Below are 17,444 nucleotides of genomic sequence, written 5' to 3' on the forward strand. Positions count from 1 at the left end.
CCAACCACTCATTGACCAACAAGCTAAAATCACTCATTAAAGAAAGTTTCTTCAAAACGTAATGCAGAGGAAATTGGATCTCCACATGCTAGACTATTAAACAAGACTCCCATATTATATCTTACAAAAAGAAATCACTTCAAACAGATCCAGGATCTAAATGCACAACCTGGTTCGTAGTCAAATTAGCAGAGGAAAACCTCGGGGAAACTCTGCAGGACAGGATCCATAATCTGACATTATTAAATCACCAGAAGAAATTACTGGGAAACTCTGCAAGACATTGCCATAGAAAATGAGTTCTTATATAAGACCACAGAAGCACAGTCCACAAGACAGAAGTTTAAGAGGGGATTTCATCCATGTGAGAGGCTTCTGTCTTGCAAACTAAATACTCAACAAGAGGAAACTGGCAGAACAGGAGAAAATGTTCACAAACCAGGCAATTGGTAACGAAATAATATCCCAGATCTACAAAGCAATCAAAACACTCAACAGCAAGATAAAAAAACTAATCAAGAAATGAGCAAAGACAGGAACAAGACATTTTCAAAGAATGGAATTCTTTCAACAGACACATGAAACAATACTCAGCATCGCTAGTCACAAGGGAGATAGAAAGGGAAACCACAATGAGCTTCCATGTCACCCTAATTATAATCACTATCATCTGAAACACAATACTAGTAAAAATAATAACAACAACAATAATAATAAATACTTGAGACTATGTGGGGATAAAAGTATCCTAATCCTCTGTTGGTGGGAATGTGAAGAGTGAACATCACGAAAGCACGGAGACTCATAAGAAACTTGAAAATTAATCTACCATATCAGCCAGCCAGCCCACTCTCAGAAATTTACCCAAATTAAATTAAATCAGCACATGAAAGCTGTGTCTCTATTTCCATATTTAATTCATCTCACAATATCAACCAGATATCCATGAACTGACAACTGTTTTTTTAAAGTGATATATGTACACTATGGAATACTAATCACATGAAAATGTAGTATTTCTGCCTTCCTCTGGAGCTTTGTAAACTGCTTGTTTGGACTTTTACTTTTTCTTATTCTTTTCAAGAAAGTGCTTAGCTTTAGTTATGCTCACTGTGTAATAAAATCTTACTGCTTGTCTAATGACTAACATTATTTAGATTATCAATGATTTATACATTTGAATCAAGTGGAATGCAGCATTTAAATGAATAATTTACTCTGAAATCACCAGATGCTTGGCTTGAAAAGTTACATGGTGTTCCACTTTGAATTAATTTTGCTCTCTGTTCTTGGTCTTACATAATGTTTTTAGGCCTTCAACCTTAACAATTTCTCTTTGTCCTCTCTCTCTCTCTCTGTGTTTTTAATGATTAACTTATTTTTATTAGAAAGGCAGATTTACAGTAAGGAGAAACAGAAAGATCTTTCATCCACTCTTTACTTCCCAAATATCCACAGTGGCCGTAGCTGAGCTGAACCAAAACTAGGAGCCAGAGTGCCCTCTGTGTCTCCCACATGAGAGCAGGAGCCTAAGAACTCGAGACATCCTCTGTTGCTTTCCCAGGACATAAGCAGGGCGCTGGATCAGAAATAGAGTATTGGGACATGAACTAGCATCATATGGGATCTCGTAGCACTTGCAGTGGGGAGGAATAACCAATTGATCCATCACACCAAACCCAACCTTAACAATTTTATCCTGTACTATGTTTCAATTTGCAAATAACAAGAAAGAATTATGACTCGATGCCATCTGAATTGTATCTTTTCCTGTTATTAATTCTGGTCAATTTCCTTTATCTTGAACTTAGATTATTTTTTCCCTGTATTAATCTCACTATTGCTAAATCCCTTTTTAAAAATGTATTCATTAATTTATTTGAAAGTCAGAGTTACAGAAAAAGAAGGACATAGACTCGCTCACCAGATGGCCAGGTCAAAGCCAGGAGCCAAGAGATTCATCCTGCTCTCTCACATGGATGGCAGATGCCCAACACCTGGGCCACCCTTGCCACTTCTGTCAGGTCATAGCAAGCACCAGTAGTCTATTCCAGCAATTTTCCCCCCTCTCTGTTTCAGTTTCAGTGAACTAGAAGTCGTCAGTATTTTCTTGTCATTTGTACTTGGCAAAAGCCAACAAACACAAATTGACCATTTTTAATTATGAAAAATTTCACTATTTCACAAATATATGTATCTGTATACGTGTATGTATATGCAAAACTAGATTTCAAAGGAGAAAAAGTGGAGATGTGGAAGAAACATAAGAAAGAGATATGGGTAAGTCTCCAAAACAAAGTACAGTAGGTTTCAAAATTAGTTTTTCTAGAAGATAATTTTGTGGGAAAGCTATTTTCAGAATATGGAAAGTAAAGAGAAATTTGGAATATCTGCCACAGTTATCCTCATTCAGTTTGATTTTTGTAAGCCAAGGTAGTGCCAGAGAATAATTCCTAAAGCTGATGGAGAGTAATACAAGTACAATATTATTTTGGTGCCTAAACATGGAGCCTATGCTTCATTTTTCATAACACAATTTAATGAACCTTTGGAAGATACCTCAAATACGTGAATTTTCAAAAGCAGATTTCAAAATTCATTTACATTTCAATTTAATTTTCATAGACATTCTGAGGTCCCTTTGTGCATAATTTCATTTTCCAAAAATTTAGTTACTATTCCATATTTATGCATTTTATGGAGCACAGTACAATATTTCAACACACATATACAATGTAACTGATCAGATCAGTTAATGTGCCCCTTATTTTCCCAATGTGCTCTTTATTATGAGCCTACGAGCAGCATCCAACACTTTTGCTTATTGTATTAGATTTTTGTGGACTACACTTGCCAGCTAGTGCTATGAAACATCAAAACTTTTCATTTCTCTCTGCGCTGTGGTAACCCTTTCCCGACCTTTCTCTATCCTCCTCTTCTTTTGCCTCTCCTAGGTTTTAGTATTTTTAATGTTCACATCAGTTTTTTTTTAACTCATACAAGTCTGAACGATCATGCTTTCTTTGTTCCTGTGTGTCTGCCTGCTTTCACGTGAAATGACTTGACTTTGACCAAGAACTGACTGTCCTGAGACATTATGATCCGTAGTGTTGCTATCTGCAGTCACACGCAGTAAACTACAATCTAAAAACATTACATGAGAAATTCCAGAAGCCAGCAATTCCCAAGTTTTAATTTCATGCTATTTTCAGGAGTGTGATGAAATCTCACATTGTCTTGTTCCTTACAACTGAAATGTGAATCCTCTCCTAGTTCAAATTATGAATAACTATACATTTTACTTGCATATCAGCTGCTTGATTGCTGTCTCTATCATCAGAAAGATTGTTATGATGTTAGTGTTTATGTTTAAGTAACCATTTTTTTAGTAACAGCATGCAAGTAAAAGATATTAGTTATTTAAATGTTAGATACAGAATCTCTAAAGTGCTTTCATTAAGTGTTAGCTTGAGTATAATACAATATTAAAAGCTGGCCCAAAGTGGCAGTCCAGCAGCTAAAGTGCTTGCCTTGTATTTGCCAGAATCCCATATTCTTAGATAATACAAATTTTCCATACTTTATTTCCATAGGGAGAAATTCTAATGAAACACAAATTAATGTGACAATGGTTGGAATTCTAGCTTTTTCCAATCTAAGAGACACAATTTTCAACATATTATCATCACATGTGATTTTTAAAATAACATTCAAAGTTTGTAGAGATTATCAGATAAAATGAGTTCTTTCTTATTTCTGTTTGTAAAATTTTCTCCAGATAGACAACTCACTAAAACTCACATAATATAATGAAATTAATGGCTTATTACAAGAAAGGAATACAAATTAAAATCAGTAAAGCGAAAGTTACAGAGGGCAGACCTCAAAAACTAGTTTCTAGTTTTTCTCTCCATTGGGTGTTATGAACTCGGTTACACTCCTGATACGAGCATATTACAATATGCAAAATATTGACAAACAGGAAGCCTCACACAGATCTCATAGTCCTTAGTTTTTACTGATGCCTAATGAGTAATAGCCAACATGGCTGTTTTTCACTCTCTTAGTCTCACTAGATGTAGCTGGTATTGCAAACAGGCTGTCCCAGACGCAGTAGTCTAGTTTCCAATGTCCTTGCCTTTCATGTGCCAGAATCCCATATGTGTATGGATTTGTGTCCTGCCTGCCCTACTTCCCTTCCAGCTCCCTGTTTGTGGCCCAAAGCCTTGGGATCCTGCACCCACATAAGATACTCAGAAGAAGATCCTGGCTCCTGGCTTCTAATCTGCTCAGCTCTGGCCTTTGAGGTCACTTGGCGAATGCATCACTTGAATCAGTGGATAGAAGATCTTTCTGTCATTTCTCTCTTTAAATCTACCTTTCTAATAAAAGTAAATGCATCTTAAAAAGAAAAAAAGTCATTTGCTCTCTAACCACCTCAACTAGGATGTAGGGTAAGCCTGGAATGGCCCCAAGCCTCCCTCATAATCCACTGCCTGGAATGTCTGCTGCAGAACTGCTCAGAGACTCAAAAGCATTCTCACACAAACTGCTAAAGATCTACAGATCATCTCTCACAAATCCGAAGAAAAGACTAAGGCTTTCTTAGAATCTCTTTTATTATTATTATTATTATTATTATTATTATTATTATTATTATTATTATAAGGTAGATTTCCAGAGAGAAGTTGAGACACAGAGATCTTCCATCCGTTGGTTCACTCTTCAAACGACCACAACAGTTGTAGCTGAGCTGATCTGATTCCAAGAGCCGGGAGTTTCTTGCAGATTTCCCATGTAAATAGAAAAACTCAAGGACTTGAGCCATCTTCCCGCTGCTTTTCCAAACCATAAGCAGGGAGCTAGATCAAAAGTGGAGCATCTGGGACACGAATGGAAGCCTGTCTGGGATGCTGGCATTTGTAGCTAATCAAGGCATCGTGCCAGCTCCGAGAATAATGCTTTTTCTGAGTAGGGCCCATTTCTCTTTTACCCAGGTACTCATCTGTCTTTGGTTATGGGGAAAGATATTTAAGAAAAGTGAAAGACGTTAACACAAACAAACTATACCAGCAAACATCCATTAATGACTTTTCTAAGTGAGCTAAGATTTTCAGCAATTTTCTAACCTGGGTGTATTTGTCTTGTTTTCACTAGGGATAAGAGCCACACATAAAGGGGATGGACGGAAGAAGCAAAGACGAATTAGGGCATTTTGATATGCTGGTACAAATGATTCAAGTTTTAGAACAGCCCAAGACAACATTAATTTTTTCAAGGCATACTTACTGAATAGTGGAGAAATAGAAAACTTGAAGTACGACTTTAGAAATCATAATAGTGTCTCCTTGATGTGAAAAATTAACAAAAAATATTCTCAGATAATTAAGTCTAGTAATACTGAGTTTCACAACTTTGTCAAACTGAATTTGACTCATTTAATCTTTGAAAAGAGTACAGTTTGCTACCCTGTTCTGCTCTGTTAAGAAGGAGAAATAAGGTAAAACTTTATAAAAATTGTAACGCAGGCTGGCAGGGTGGTGTGATAGGCTAATTCCTTGTCCTGTGGCGGCAGCATACCATGTGGGCCCTGGTTTATTATACCTGAGCTGTTCCACTTCTGATACAGTTCTGTTTATGGCCTGGAAAACACTGAAGAATGGCCCAAATCCTCGGGTCTCAGCCCCCATGAGGGACACCTACAGAAAATTCCTGGCTCTCAGCTTCAGTTCAGGTCAGCTTTGGGTATTGTGACCATTAAGGGAGTGAACTAGCAAGATGGAAGACATTTCTCTGTTTCTCTCTCACACTCTCTCTCCTTATCTCTCTCTCCTCTCTGTAAAATCAGCTTTTCAAATAAATAAATCTTTTAAAACATTTGGCACATAGTGTTCATCACACTATTTAAAAATTACAACACAAAGAGCAAAACTAATTATGACCAAGATATGGAATAAGACTCACAAATCATTCAAACATTGCAATTGGTAGAGAAGAAATCTGAATTGGTTTTTATCAATATTGAATGAAAATAATTATGTTTTTGATCAAAGCTAAATTGTTTATTACTGCTTGAAATGAATGCAAAGTTGAAATGTATATACATAGTAAGACTTCTACCATCAGTCAATGGACAAGAGCATTACATAGAGACAGAGTAAGAAATTCACTTGAGACCTATGTTTATTCAACATAATGTCTTGGGAAGCATTCTGACTTCAGATTAAGTAGAGCCTCATACGCACCCACAATTGAACAGAATGAATTGATTTTAGTGATTATGGTAGCCAGGGTACATAAGACAGTACCTGAGAGAAAGAATTACATAGAACAAATTCAGAAAATCTGAATATATTTATCTTCAAAGACTCAGTAGATTGATCAATGATGATCAGTCAAAACAAAACAAAACAAATGAACAAACTTAAATAGGATCTACCCAAGAAGCACTCAAAATTAAAAGAGAAAAAAAAAACAGGGCTGGGACTGACACAAGCTTAGCACCTGACCCCTCAAGTTTGACAGAAGCATTCTATAACTCATGGAATGTTAACACTGAAAAATGTCCTGCCCCGTTGATGCCTTTTTGCAAAGACATCAGGTCAGTTTCCTGGAGATTGTCAATACACCTGATGTTGAGGAAGACTGTGTTTAGAGTTGTTTAGTCAAAGTGAATGAGAGGAGATAATCCTAAAATGTTCAATTGGCACATAATTGTCATCCCAAGGGTCCCATAATGCTGTTCTTGTGCATAACAACAGAACAAATGATTCTTCGCTAATTATGGGATCTGGGTAACAATTTCTGCATCTCAGAATCCATCATAGAATGTTTTACGGAACTTAAAAATTAACTCAGAAACAAATGCAGACTACATAGAAAAACATACAGAAAATAAATTCTGGGGCTTGGCGAGATAGCGTAGTGGTTAAAGTCCTCACCCCTTGCATGCGCCAGGATCCCATATGGTCGCCGGTTCTAATCCCAGCCTCCCCACTCCATCCAGCTCTCTGCTTGTGGCCTGGGAAAGCAGTCAGGGACAGCCCAAAGCCTTGGGATCCGGCACTGGTGTGGGAGACCAGGAAGAGAACCTGGCTCCTGGCTTTGGATCAATCTTTAAAATCAATCTTTAAAAAATTAGGAAGTATTACAACCACATATATCACAGCATTATCCATGCACGTTTTAAAATAAAGATGTGAATTTTTAAATTATCCAACCAAATTGGACCTCAGTAACCATCTTTGCAAAATTACATAATCTCGATAATAATTGCTGTAAAAATTACATGCTGAATTTCTCATTACACTAAAATGTATTTTTTAACACTGGGGTCTCTAAAATAACATATTTGAAAAAATACATGTTTTCTGGAATATTAAGTAAATTACTGCAACATTATTGCTAATATTGGTCACTCATAAATTTGCTCTCATATTTGTATTCTAAACAATTGTTTAGTTCCTAAAAAAAAACGACTACAAGGAAAATCATTAAATGGTTTTTCTGTGTGAAAATGAGCCAACTTCTTCCAGCTACCATGTCTCTGATTCAGAAATTATTCAACCAAGAATAGAAATGTTCTCAATAAATAAGCCTCATTAATCAAGGCCATGCAGTTAGTAAATAAAAGGTTTCTCTGTTCCTTTTTGTGTCCACACCTTCATTTATGCAGATCTGTAGAGATTTCTCAAACAGAAATCAATGAAGATGTTTCTCTTTTCCTCCATTTTTCTCTTTTTTGGTGTCTTCATTCCACCAGGTAATGTGAACACTATTGCCTGGGGAGGCAAGTTAAAGGTGGGGAGGGGGCAGAAGTTTTTAGGTGAATAGCATAGATATACAATAATTGCATTAGTACTTTTACTATGGCACATTATATTAATTACAGTTCCCAGATGGAGAAAATATGTGAATAACTTTTTAAGCATAAAATACTCTGAAAGACTGGGTTCACCTTGATTTCATATAAATTATATGTATGTGTTTGTGACCGTTGCGGAGTGAAAATATTGTGTTGACTTCGTCAATTTATTGATATGGTTAATCCATTAAATATGTATTATACACATTTCAAATTTAACTGAATTGAATATATTAATAAGCATGAAATTTTGAGAATGAGAAAATATGGGTGCAAACAATTTGACCCTACATTAATATTATTAATAGTAGCAGCTAAATCAAATAGAATTCTTTGCTAACTCATTTCCAGGTAAAGTCTCCTTCCATATCTTGTGATTTTTCTCTGTGTCAACTGGGCATTTGTTGTCAGGTTGGCCAAAGGAGTCCTCCAAATAAACCCAGCATTCCATTCTTTCACTAGTAAATAATTTCTTAAACTGATGATTTTGCACCACAATAGAACAAATGAATAAACTTGCATAAATAGTGTAATCCAAAGGGGGAGAACTAAATTAAATAAGAAAATAATTTTAGTAGGGAAAGTTTTCTCCTACATCTTTATAAAAATTATTAGACGATGCTCATGAAAATTCTCCAGTTTTCAAAGTATTTGAAATATGTAAAATTTTATAAATCTCACTGGGCAGTGAGGTATTTTCTTCTTCATAATGAATTCAACAACTAACAATTGTTCAGAATTTTAGCTGCATTAACTTTTATGCCATGAGAACTACACATAGGCCTTGTAATAATAGTCACGCCACTCATTTATTTATTCAACTACATTTTAGACACATGCACTATAATTATATTTGTCATTTAAAAAAAAGTCTTACAATATGTAGGGCCATAAAATAAGAACAAATTATTAATTATTAGTCCTCACTAATAAAGACATTTTTTTTTCTATTTTGACACTGGGTCTTATTTCTCTTCCAGTGGATTCTAGGATTCCTTTAAAGCTTCTTGGCAGCACTCCCGCAGGATTGACAACAATATGTAGACCAAATCTTCCAGCGTTATTCGTAAAGACATCAGAATCTGCTCCAACACCTAAAGAAAGGAAATTAGGGGGAGGAATTTTCAACACAGGTGAAATATACAAATGTTGCCTTGCACAGTCGATGTCTGATAGATAAAATGAATTATGCTTTCTAAGTGTGGTCTACATCACAATCCTCATCTATTTAACTGCTTTTGTCACCAGCAAGACAAAAGAACAACACTTTCAAATGTTCCTCCCTGTTACAAAAGTATTAGCATGAAAGACTAGCAAGTATGAAAATACACTCATAATAGCTATGGTAACCAAGCGATACTACGACTTCTGTTTAGTGCAAAGGTGATTTTTGTTTTTATTTTCAGATTTTTTTTTTTAGATTTATGTATTTGAAAAAGTAAGAGAGAGGGAGAGAGATGGTGGGGCAGGGGTGGTGGTGTGAAATGTTTTATCTCACTATTCACTCCCCAAGTAGCCTCAAAGAACTGAGCCAGGTTGAAGCTAGGAACAAAAAGTTGCATCCATGGGCGCTGAGGCACAAAAATAGGCCATCCTAAGCTGCTTTCCCAAGCATATTAACAGGCAAGTGGATCGGAAGTGGAACATGCCAATTGAACCAGTAATTATATGAAGTGCCAGCATTGCAGGTGGTAGTTTAATGGGCTGCTCCATAACGCTGGTCCCAGAAATTTTAAAAAGACATTGCAATGGGTAGGAAGGGTATCTGTAGGTTACTAGCTTTAGCCCCTTCCAGCCCCAGGTGTTAACAATGTGGAGATAGATTCACCTCAAGTAAAGGAATCAGGCTAGCAATCACAGACAAAGGCTCAGCTTTTCTAATGTCCTACAGGTTCCTAGGGTCATACCCTGCACAGGAAACCTAGGATCCAGGCCCACTCCAGTAGACATCAGTCCTGTCTGGCGTTTGGTGATTTAAGTTCCAGACAATCTCTGTGGGCTTAAATTACAGCTTGGAGCTCATAGTCAACTCTACAAGCCAGGTCCTGTGAATTCTGTATCAGGTTGACATAAAGAATGCCAAGGCTCAAGCTAGCCACAATGGCCCAAAGCATTAGTGGAGTTAAATTCTGGATTTGTTTCTGCAGGCACAGCATCCAGGATTACAACAGCAATCTGGTGGCAGGCTAGCCTCAACAGGCAGGATTCTTTTCTGTTAACCACATCCTAACTAGATCCATTCCAGCAGCTGAGTGGCTCCTGTACATTAAGGCTCAAAACCCACTACCCACAAATTCAACCCTGTGGACGGGGGCTTCTGCCAACCTTCTGCTTCTACAGGCTTTAGGCTTGAAGTGGATATGAGCTTCACATGAACATCTGCAGACCTTGTCATGCTCTATTTTGGCAGGGCCAGGCTCCAGACACAGCAAAGTTGATTTAGTACCAGATGTGCACATCTACTGACAAAGGTACGAGACTAGTCTAAGTACTCCAAAACATGATCAGCTGCACTCCATGGCAAGAAACCAGCCTTAAGCCTCTGGGGGGACAAATAGATGCAAGAATTTCCCAGAAAACACTAGTCTCCAGAGACCAGAATTATGCTCTACATCTTCAACTGCACAGGCGATGACACAGAGTTGGATCAAAAACAATGAGAGAAGTATCCCACAACCAAACAAAAGGAAGCACTAGTGAATAAGTTTAAAGAAATAGAGCTCTGCAAACTCCCCTAGAATGAACTCTCAACACAGTCATTTCAACAAAACACAAAGAAACAATTTATAAAATCCCTGGAGTTGAAAACACAGTAAAATGAAATGCAGCAATAGACAACTCTTTCTCTCTCTCTCTCTCTCTCTCGCTCTCTCTCTGTAGAATACATTTACAGCAGATTTAATTCAGCAACACAGTGAATCTGTGACATCAGATGTAGGTTATTTTAAAGTGCACAATCAGAAGAGAAAGAATAAAAAGAACTAAGGAAAACAATATTAAATTTTTCTGAATTATAGGAGTTGAAGAGGAGACAGGGAGACAAGATAGAAGATTTGCTTACAAATATGTTCTTTTCTTGTCAAATAGTAAACTCTCTAAATCTTGTTAAATATGTAAGTGTCCAGATATACCAAAGTCAGAAGTTTCAAATCGGATTGAATCATTGCAAGGTTACACTAAGCAGAATAAAACTACCCAAAAACAGGATCATGGGATGCTGGCACTGCTGAACTGACTAATCCTCCACCTCCAAGTGTAGAGATCCCATATGAGTGCCAATTTTTGTCCAGGCTGCTCCATTTCCCATCCAGCTCCATGCTTGTATCTTAGGAAAGCAGTGGAGGGTGATCCCAAACCTTGGGACCCTGTACCCACATGGGAGACCCAGAAGAAGCTTTGGCCAGAGACCCTAGCTTCAGATTGGCTCAGCTCTGGCCATTGCTACCATTTGAGGAATGTATCAATGGATGGAAGATATTACTATCAATTCTTCTCTCAATAAATCAGCCTTTCCAAGGAAAAGAAATAAATTTAACAAAACAAAACCAAAAACGGGATTATGGAAGCAGTAAGAGAAAAGAACAAAATCACAATCATAATTACATGTAAATGGACTACAATAGATTTGGCAGAAGAATTCTCAGCAGAAATTTTATGAAACAAAAGGTAATTGGCTAACATAGTCAGCTAGAGTTTTTAAAGCTGAAACAAGGATGCTAATCAGTATTAAGAAACACATAAAAGGTTAGAGCTCACCAGCATAGAAAGTACATATTCTATTCAAACTATTAAAATGTCATAATAACAAAATAATGATGTTTAAATCACTTCTATTGTTAGTACAAAGGTTGACACAAGTGACAAAACTATTACAAATAATAGCAGCTAAAATAATCTGTGAAGAGGTATATTGTAAAAAAAAAGATGGAAAACATTACATCAAAAATATAAAGTGCAAGGTTAGGTAAAAGTTTAGTCTTTTTCCTCACCAAAGTTAAGTTGTTGTCAGATTGAAATTGTCTATCATGTTTATGTAACAGTCTTGGTAATCACAGAGCACAAAATAATAGTAGTTTTAGAGATAAAAAGTAGGACATTAAATTATGAAATGTTAGCATAGAAGAACAATCTAAGGAAAACAAAAGATCAGAAAAAATGACAAAATAATGACCAGAGGTACAGTACAATCATCTCTTGATATGATATGGTATAATATTCTCTCAATATTTACTAATTCTGTCATCAGATTGGTAATACTGGAATTCCAAATGCATACTTTCCCTATAAAATAATATTTGCAGAAAACCTGTTAAATTCAATGTATATTTTAAATATTCTCTTATAATACTTAAAGTGTAAATACAATTGCTTATGGAATAACAGCAAGAAAAAAGCCTATATTTGTTCAGTTTAGATGCAGAAAACATCCTGCTCTTAAACATTTTTTTTTTTAATGTTCTATGCATTTGAGAGAAAAGGAAAAAAAGAACCTACTTGTTTTATTTCCCAAATGCATGCAACAACTGGGACCAGATAGGGCCAAAGTCAGAACACAATCTCTATGGCTGTCAGGAATTCAGTTAGTTGTGATACTGCTGCCTTCCAGGCTCTACAGCAACAAGAAAACAGAGTCAAGAACTGGAGTGAGGAAGCACAGCAGGTAATAAAGGAGCAAAAGAGGTACCCCATTGTGAAAATAACCATTTTTAAAGATTTATTCATTTTTATTGGAAGGTCAGATAGACAGAGAGGAGGACAGAGAGGAAGATCTTCCATGTGATGATTCACTCCCCAAGTGACTGCAATGGCCAGAAGTGCTGATCTGAAGCCAGAAGCCAGGGGTCAGGAACTTCCACATCTGTCTTGTGAGTGTAGGGTCCCAAGGCTTTGGGCTGTCCTCGACTGCTTTCCCAGGCCACAAGTAGGGAGCTGGATGGGAAGCGGGGCTGCTGGGATTAGAACCGGAGCCCATATAAAATCCTGGGGCGTGCAAATGGGGGACTTTAGCTGCTAGGCTATCTTGCCGGGCTCTGTGGGAAAAATTTTGTATCAACCACTGGCTGCATACTCCCTTGAATATTTTTAATTCATAGCTGACTAAATCTGTAAATTAGGGAGTGCAAATAGAGAACTGATTATAATAAGTTATTAAACATAAATAATTGTTGAATATAAATGGACTATGGTTGCGATTTAAAAAGAGGAAGATGTTAAATGAAGAAAAATAAGAAAAAGTAGGAAGTGGATGATGTTTGTATATTTGGTGTACCACATTCCATTTCAGAGTCTTTGGGCTCATGTCCTAGCTGTGCGTCCCATCTGGCTTACTGAGAAGGCGCCTCTGTGATGCAGCAGACTGCCTGGGGGACCTAGAATGGGCTCTAGGCTCTGACTGCAGCCTCCCCCAGGCCTGGGTATTGTGGGCATTTGGGGGAGTGCAACAGTTTATCAGGGTGCTCATCATCCACATCAGTCTCTCGAGTAAGTAGAAGATAAAATTATTAAATGGAAATAAGGACAAATATATGTTGAGAATAAGAGATAAGGACTGAAGTATGTAAAATATGACTGATTGGTTGCTCCATAAAGTCAAATGTTGAGGAAGAGTCCCTGAGGGCGCAATGCTTTCAGACACACATGACTCTGCTCAGATTTATTATCCTAATATGAAAATTTGATTCAATTTCAGGATGCATCAAGAATTCACTCACATTGGCAGGCAACACTGAGTGTCTGCAATAGAGAGGGAAAAATATTCTTTTGTGATTATATTAAGGTTTTTCAGCTATGAAAAGAAGAATGTCAACATCAAAGAAGTTACATAATTTGTAAGAGTTAATATATTTAATAAAAGGTTTTGTTTCGAGTAATTTAAATAAAATAAGCACTATTAACATCTGTTTTCTGGCTATGAGATGTTGTTAGCAATGGAAAAGTCTGTAGATATGGTGCAAAACAGTTGAAAAATTCACATTTTCTCATCACAGCTTTTATGTAAGACTTAATAGAAAATTGGTTTTGGTTTGAAATCTACAGTTGTATGATTTTGAAACAAAATCAATCATGTAATATATAAATTAAATATCTCCTATAATATATGCAATAAATATATTGTATATATATATCTTTTTAGATATTAGTGTTTTCCTATTTATATATAAACTTGAATTAAATTATTTTAATTGTTTTTTAAATTGTTGATAACTTTTGATTAATTACAGAATTCCTTTAATGTATAAAGATGTAGAACTGCTAAATCAGATCACTTTCATTCCAAACTTAGTCTTCAGAATCACAACCATTTAAGGCCAAAATTCTACTTAACCAATAACCTCATTGTGCAAAATCTTCTTCAGTTCCTGTATGCCAGTTTAGCAAACTGACAGACTACCAAAAGTATAAATATGTAACTAGTGAAGATTTATATCTATACTATATAGACTATTCTAGTGAATCAGTAATAAAATGATAGAGAGACTTCAACAGAAATATTAGGAAAAGACTTAGACTACATGAAGCCTGTTTAAAGTGCTCTGTCTCATTTGCAAATTAAATTAGGATATTTCAGCACATGATCATAATGATTAAAATAAGAAGAGTCAAATACAAGTCTTTAGAAGAAAAATGGAAAAATGATAGTTCTGATGTATTCATTCTTATATTCCTTTTGTTTTTTATCTATATTTCAGAAGATTTTTCTTCAAATATTTTATAGAGTCTGTTGCTGAGATTGTAACTGTATTTTTATTTGACTTAATGAGTTTTTCTTGTTTAGTATTCTATTTGGTTCTTTTTAGGATGTCTTGGTGTGAACTTCTCTTTCATATTAAACAGTGTACATTTTGATATCTTGTATCTCATTGAGTTTCTTCAGGGTCATCAAGCATAATACCATTTTAATTTCCTTTGTGTTACTACACAAATGTTGTGTTCCATTTAGGCATGTGTTATGCCTATAACATATTATGTATGTAACTATACGTATTATGTATATTTGCATATAGACATATAAATACATTTTGAAAGATACTTATACACATATCTCATTATACATATGCACATACACACATTTATATGTATTTAAATGTTTATGCATTTGTATTTTATACTTTATTTCACAATGTAAGAAAAATATCAAAGAAAAGATAAATTACTTCAGCTAATGTTTTCTTTTCTCAGTGTTGTTATCTGAATGAGTTATTCTAAGGTTATTTGCCATGAAATGAACTTACTACATGTACAGTGAAATATTGGACCTGTATTATTATAATTATTACAATTGTTATTTATAATTATTACACAACTAGCAAACAACTACCTAAAATGTTAGCTCCTAGGTATTTGCGTTCATATCATTGGAAACCCAGGCTGTGGTAAAAGTTTATCTAGTGATTCATACTTTCAAAATTCCCAATAACTTGAAAGTTATTGGACATTTTATAAGTGAAAGATTTTGTAAGTACTACTGCGACTTTATCCAAAATGATATGAATATCAATTTAAATACTCTAAAAAATTTATTGTTAGAGAAATGGCAAACCCAGAGTAATAGGCTAGTGGCTGAAGTCCTCACTTTGCATATGCCAGGATCCCATATGGACACTGGTTCTTATCACAGCTGCTATACTTCCTTTCTGTTTCCCTACTTGTGGCCTGGAAAAGCTGTAGTGGATGACCCAAAACCTTGGGACGCTGCACCAATGTGGGAGACCAGGAAGAATCTCCTTGTTCCTGGCTTTGGATCAGCTCATCTCTGACTTTGTGACTGCAGTGGAGAGAACAACTTTCTCTCTGCCTCTGTTTCACTCTGTAAATCTGACTTTCCAGTAAATAAATAAATAAATACAAATAAATAAATAAATAAATATTTTTTAAAGAAGGAAGAATAAATATTTGATACAGTATAGAGTTTAAGCATTGTGGCAATGGCTCTGCTGTTGGGAACACTTTTAAAATACATCCAATTGGATTTAGATTTGTGTAGAATAAAAATTGTGTACTTCATAAAGCATCATAGTCCATATTTTTTTTAAAGCTTCAATTGTTAAAGCATTATTTATAGTTTTCATCCACGTTTTGGTCTCTGATGATCTGTGTCACTTTTTGTACTTTTTTTTTTTTGTACTGTGGAAATTCATGGAGTAGAGGAAAGACTTTTAACATCTGTTAGTGACACACACACCTCTTGTCCAGCTCACTATCTCATTCATGATCGTTGAGGTTACAAAATGAAAAAAAAATTGCAGTGCTATGTCCACATTTGTGATGACTTACTATATTTTTAAAACATTACTCTTCCCAAAGCATCTGTTTTTAAGCAGAACTTCACTCAGAAGAGTCTGTGGGATATTGATCCCAAAGGAGGTAAGGTATGGAAGAAAAGTAAGATGGTAGCTTTCAATACTTTCAAAGTTTGGAAGTTCAGTTGCAATGAGTAATAGCACATTGTGGAGGAGGAAACATTCACTGCAGAGTAAGATTAAGCACGAATGGGAAAGGAGAGATAGGATGAAGATTAGTTCACTTATGTTCTAGGATCTGAGTGGACCAGACAAAGGAAAGTATTAGTAAACTACTTGGCTTTCCCATGTTAGTTACTATAGTTACCATATAATTTATTGCAATCTGTTGTGGTGAAACTTTTACCTTCGGAAATAAATATGTGCTGATTTCCTTGATTTGCTTTGCTATATACGAAAAGATATAACTTCCATTGTAGAAAATTGCTTTTCGTTTTTTTCTGTGCTTCTTTGTGCTTAAAAAAAAAAAGTCTCCACATTTCCTAAATTGAGTGTTAATTTCAATCATTCTTGCTTTCTTTCAGTCACAGTGCCATGGCCCCTGACAAAAATTGACTGGTGGAAAGCTTGTTTATATATTGGGGGCCGATGCAGACACAGATGTGGTCATAAAGAATTTGGATTTTCATTCTGTGAACACCCTGGAGTTCCTTGCTGTTTAAGAGAATGTTAGCCAAGCAAAATATTATTCAACACCTAGATGGAAAAAGCAGACATATTGTAGTTAAGCCTTCCCATAATCATATTACTTCATTCATGGCCTGATATTTCTGCACATGAATGTGCATAATGAATAAAAAACTACACAATATTTTCCAGCCTGAATCATTCATGAACATTGCACCAGCTTAATCAGTTGTTCTAGAATCCTGCTCCTTTTGAAGTTAATTTCTCAAGCACTCTAAATTTTTGTGAAAATAAGCAATTGCCCTTTTTATCAATGCATTTCCAAGGTTTCCAAGAGCTCTTACTCTCCTTTTGCCTCAGTCAAATCCTTGCTAGCTAGCACAGATAATATGTTATTTTTAATCTTTTTTAAAAAAAGATTTATTTATTTTTATTGCAAAGTCAGATATACAGAGAGGAGGAGAGACAGAGAGGAAGATCTTCCATCCGATGATTCACTCCCCAAGTGAGTGCAACAGCCGGAGTTGTGCCGATCTGAAGCCAGGAGCCAGGAACTTCCTCCAGGTCTCCCACGTGGGTGCAGGGTCCCAAGGATTTGGGCCATCCTCAGCTGCTTTCCCAGGCCTCAAGCAGGGAGCTGGATGGGAAGTGGA

General features: G+C 35.9%; 1 protein-coding gene across 1 annotated transcript; it reads left to right on the forward strand.

Moving 5' to 3' along the window:
- Nucleotides 1-7,628: 7,628 nt before the first annotated feature.
- On the forward strand, nucleotides 7,629-17,012 carry LOC131481771 (beta-defensin 112-like). Its single transcript, XM_058671903.1, has 3 exons — nucleotides 7,629-7,762; nucleotides 8,845-8,997; nucleotides 16,689-17,012. Exons 1-3 carry the CDS (start codon nucleotides 7,705-7,707, stop codon nucleotides 16,835-16,837), a joined length of 360 nt encoding a protein of 119 aa, XP_058527886.1. The 5' UTR covers nucleotides 7,629-7,704; the 3' UTR covers nucleotides 16,838-17,012.
- The last annotated feature ends 432 nt before the right edge of the window (nucleotides 17,013-17,444 follow it).

The sequence above is a fragment of the Ochotona princeps genome, chromosome 1 (assembly GCF_030435755.1).
Source record: "Ochotona princeps isolate mOchPri1 chromosome 1, mOchPri1.hap1, whole genome shotgun sequence".
Taxonomy (NCBI): Eukaryota; Metazoa; Chordata; class Mammalia; order Lagomorpha; family Ochotonidae; genus Ochotona; species Ochotona princeps.

What these genes read in the sequence shown, in the direction of transcription:
- LOC131481771 (XM_058671903.1), top strand. Translation starts at nt 7,705, where the DNA reads ATGAAGATGTTTCTCTTTTCCTCCATTTTTCTCTTTTTTGGTGTCTTC. An exon ending in TGGTGTCTTCATTCCACCAG is followed by an intron (nt 7,763 to 8,844) that starts GTAATGTGAACA and finishes TTTCTCTTCCAG; the next exon opens with TGGATTCTAGGATTCCTTTA. An exon ending in GGGAGGAATTTTCAACACAG is followed by an intron (nt 8,998 to 16,688) that starts GTGAAATATACA and finishes GCTTTCTTTCAG; the next exon opens with TCACAGTGCCATGGCCCCTG.